At 48.2% G+C, this 3504-nt stretch overlaps 1 protein-coding gene across 1 annotated transcript; it reads right to left on the bottom strand.

Annotated features, from left to right (window-relative positions):
* Positions 1–426: 426 nt before the first annotated feature.
* LOC135977716 (butyrophilin subfamily 1 member A1-like) lies at positions 427–3281 on the bottom strand. The gene is made up of 4 exons (XM_065578962.1): positions 3199–3281; positions 2401–2421; positions 2270–2296; positions 427–1323 (listed from the first exon to the last, which is right to left on the bottom strand). The coding sequence occupies exons 1-4, from the start codon at positions 3275–3277 to the stop codon at positions 821–823; spliced, it is 630 nt and encodes a 209-aa protein (XP_065435034.1). The 5' UTR covers positions 3278–3281; the 3' UTR covers positions 427–820.
* Between the last annotated feature and the right edge of the window lie 223 nt (positions 3282–3504).

The raw sequence follows: 3504 nt of genomic DNA, 5'->3' as shown, positions 1-3504 counted from the left end.
TCTGGACTGGATGATCTCATCGTCCCTTCTGGCCTAAAACTCTAAATTTAGCTGGTGTAGGACATACCTGTCATTTTGGGTTTAGGATAAGGCCTTCCTGATGCTGTGAACCGCATGATCAACACTCATCCAGAGAACCGAGCTCCCGCCATTCCTCTGACTCCGTTTCTTTCACCAATAATGTCACGGAACATGGTTACTGGTTAGGAATCGGCTTTCTTGGAGCCTTTTATCCAGTTGGGACAATGTGATGTTTTAGGACAGGGTTTGACACATGTTCTTACTCCTTCCACTCATCAATGGTGGTCAGTTCATAAATTACAGGACTAAGAACCAGGAAACATTCATTGATTATATGCAATTACAGGTGTTAATCAGAGCTGAACAAAGGTTTTCATTCAAAAATATCTTGAGGAAATTTGGCCAATTTACAAAAAGAGATTTTGTGTGTGAAAACATTTGGATTTTCTTGAGATTTTTTTTTTTTTTGCATTATTACAAAATTTTCAACTAAACCTTTTATTTGGGGGGAGGGGTCCTCTGATGTATTGTGTATTGAGTTCTGTTCTAGTCTATGTAGCGTCTTACACAACACATCACTCAGGATTTCTTCTGCTTTGCCAATTTTGAGCCCTCAGCTTAGTCAAATCGAAGGATTTTCAAAACTGAAAATATTAATTTTGGAAAATTCCAAGTTTTGAAAAGAATAAAAAAATGGAAAATATTTAAAAAACGAAAAATTAGTCCATTTCAGAAAAACAACAGAACAAAAAAAGTCTGACCAGTGAGAGATGCTATGCCCCCCCCGCCATGCCATATCTCAGGAACATAATGTGATTGGGGAGTAGACCCAGAAGAAAGGGTGGAGCTGCCCAGTGAAAGAGGAGGTGAAAGTGAAGATCGGGGCCTCAGTACCAGGCTGATAAAATGACACTAGGCCCTGCTCATAGTCCAGATACACCCCGATCTTCCCGGGGCTCCAAGTCAGGGGCAGGAGGGTATCCGGGGAAGTGCAAGCCTGGTAATGGCTCCCACACTGATCCATGGCCCAGATCCTCTCCTCAGGAGCCAAGCTGATCCAGCCCTTCCTCCTGACAGACTCTCCGGCCACCCCCACAGCCCAGGCCCTCCCACCCCTGACGTCTACCTCCCAGGAGTGTCTCCCCGAGGTGAACCCTTCCAAACCCAGCACGCAGGTTTCACTGTCAAATCTCTTGGGGTTGTCAGTCACGTCCTGCTGCAGGCCCGTCCATTTCACAGATCGCCCATTCTCAGAGACCACGAGGCTGGGATGAGCCGTATCCGGATCCAGAATCACGTTCACTGCAGAGATGGGGCAGAGCATCAGGGGCAGAGCCCAGCCCATCGGGGCTGTTTCCCATCCTCCCCCCAGCTCTGTCTTGGCTAGGACACGCTCTGATTTCCAGCCTCTATCGCCCGGGAACCTGCTTCTCTGCCTGTCACTGCAGCTCTCCTCCCAGGCACTAGAGGCAAATAGCTCCCCTGAAAGAGCTGGAGATGCCTCTAGCTCCCATTGGGCCTGTCTGTAACCTCTACAGAGGCCCCTGTGAGGAGAGAGCTCAGGTGTTACACACACGGACGTCATTTCAAACCATTACAAGAACTCAGTGGTCACCTACCACAAAATCTGTGCTGTGGGGCCGCTACCACGTCTCCACAGCTAAGACCGCAACTGAGTCTCCAATCTACGCCTGAGCTGGGAGCCTCTATTCTAACACCCACAGAGTCATATCACACTCAAATTTGGTAGATTTGGTCTGGGTCTGAGGTAGAATTTTTCTACCAAATTTGAACTGAATTGGCCAAAGGGCTACTGATTGACAACTCCGTAAAAACAGAGATTTCACCAGAGTCCAAAAAGCATTAAGACAATTACCCGCAGCCAGTTAAGGTAATGTACACAGTTTCCTAGATCCCTTCTAGTTCATGAAGTCAATTAACAACAACACAACACATGAGAATTCACCACACGTGTCCAGCAAAACCCCAGCTCTGACCCACAATTACAAACTCCTGTAAGCGCTTACCCCCCTGAACTGACAGCGGGTAAGTTCCCAGACTTAGGAGCACTCTGAGTTATCGCAGTTACACTGGAGCGCTTGTGACTCCATAGTTAAGTGTGAGCATTGTGACGAATCTGGCATTTTCATTGACCATACTGCTTTCCCTGTGACTTCTGGCATGTGTGCATCTGCTGGGCAGCAGAGTGGTGCAGGGGGTCTGACATTAACATACCAGCTTCACTTACCTGCATTTTTTCTGACTTTACTCCAGCCTGAAATCAAACACACCAAGAGGTGAGCACTCCCCGGAGCACGGACTGCTGGCGTAGGACACAGTGTTATATGGGGTGGGGGGAAGGGGACACATGGCACTTACCAAGTTCAGCCAGGGATTTCCCTGCAAACAGAGAGACATGGGTGTGCAGTCAGTTCTACAACAGCTCCTGGGTTAGGGAATGTGCCTTTAAAGGACCACTTTGCCCCCTCCACTGTGCTCTCTGCTGGCTTCTTTCTGCCCAGGTCTCCTGGCCTGAGCTCCATCCTCATAGATCTCTTCATGGATCACACCCCCCTTCTTGACATCTGACCCTCGCTGGGTTCCCATGCCCTGCTCTAGCTGGGCTCACCTGTGGTGTAGTGTCCACACTCCCCATGTGCCTAGAAGCTTGGTGAGGGGCTAGGCCCTGATAACGTGGAAGTGAGGGTTTAATGTGCTAAACCTTGGCTCTGGATGCTGGATCTCAACTCAGGGATCAGCAACATTAGCTGGCTCCTTCTCATTGACTTTGTGCCTCAAAGAATCAGAGAGTGCTTGGAGACTTTAGGACTCTGCTGAGCCTCTTTTTCCAGGGCATCAGGATCTCCCCACCCCGCCATTCCTTCAAATTCAGTAGCAAAAAGGTACATTGGCACAAGCAGACTCACCAGTTTTGTATATGGACACTCCCCTGTGTGTGTAGTTTAGAGGAAGGGCTAAAATCAGGCTTACGATGGAAACTGAGCAGCAACTTTATCTATGGAGCAGTTACCCCGCTCCATGATTAGTCAGAGCTCCCCGGCCGTTTGGTTCCCAGAGCCTCTCCTAACAGACAGTGCAGAGACAGAGGCCAAAGTCTGTCTGACTATGTACAGTGAGAGAAAATCATTCAAGCCTCCTGAGAGCCCAGACATTTACCTCTCTCGTTCTCCAGCTCAGAGCGCAGAATCTCTGGAAGAGAAAAGGAAGAAAGAGGTGAGGTTTCATGCTGTCGCATTAACGAGGTTATTCATTTCCTACTGTTAGTTTGGTGAACTTGTCCCAGGAACTTACCTCTCTCTTTCTCCAGATTTGATTGCAGATCGTCTAAAGAAAGAAGAGATTGAGAGAGGTGAGATTCCAGTGGGTGATGGTCTCTTCTAATACTAGCAAAGAGCTGCTATTTTGCAGAAAACCATAGCTTCATAGAGTTTAAGGCCGGAAGGGTCATAGTCTGACCTCCAG

This window comes from Chrysemys picta, unplaced genomic scaffold, assembly GCF_011386835.1.
Source record: "Chrysemys picta bellii isolate R12L10 unplaced genomic scaffold, ASM1138683v2 scaf15, whole genome shotgun sequence".
Classification (NCBI taxonomy): domain Eukaryota; kingdom Metazoa; phylum Chordata; order Testudines; family Emydidae; genus Chrysemys; species Chrysemys picta.
Note: the sequence above shows the minus strand (reverse complement) of the source record. Positions and strands in the feature narration are given on the sequence as shown.

What these genes read in the sequence shown, in the direction of transcription:
- LOC135977716 (XM_065578962.1), bottom strand. Translation starts at nt 3,277, where the DNA reads ATGCGACAGCATGAAACCTCACCTCTTTCTTCCTTTTCTCTTCCAGAG. An exon ending in TGAGCTGGAGAACGAGAGAG is followed by an intron (nt 2,422 to 3,198) that starts GTAAATGTCTGG and finishes CTCTGTTTGCAG; the next exon opens with GGAAATCCCTGGCTGAACTT. An exon ending in GAAATCCCTGGCTGAACTTG is followed by an intron (nt 2,297 to 2,400) that starts GTAAGTGCCATG and finishes GTTTGATTTCAG; the next exon opens with GCTGGAGTAAAGTCAGAAAA.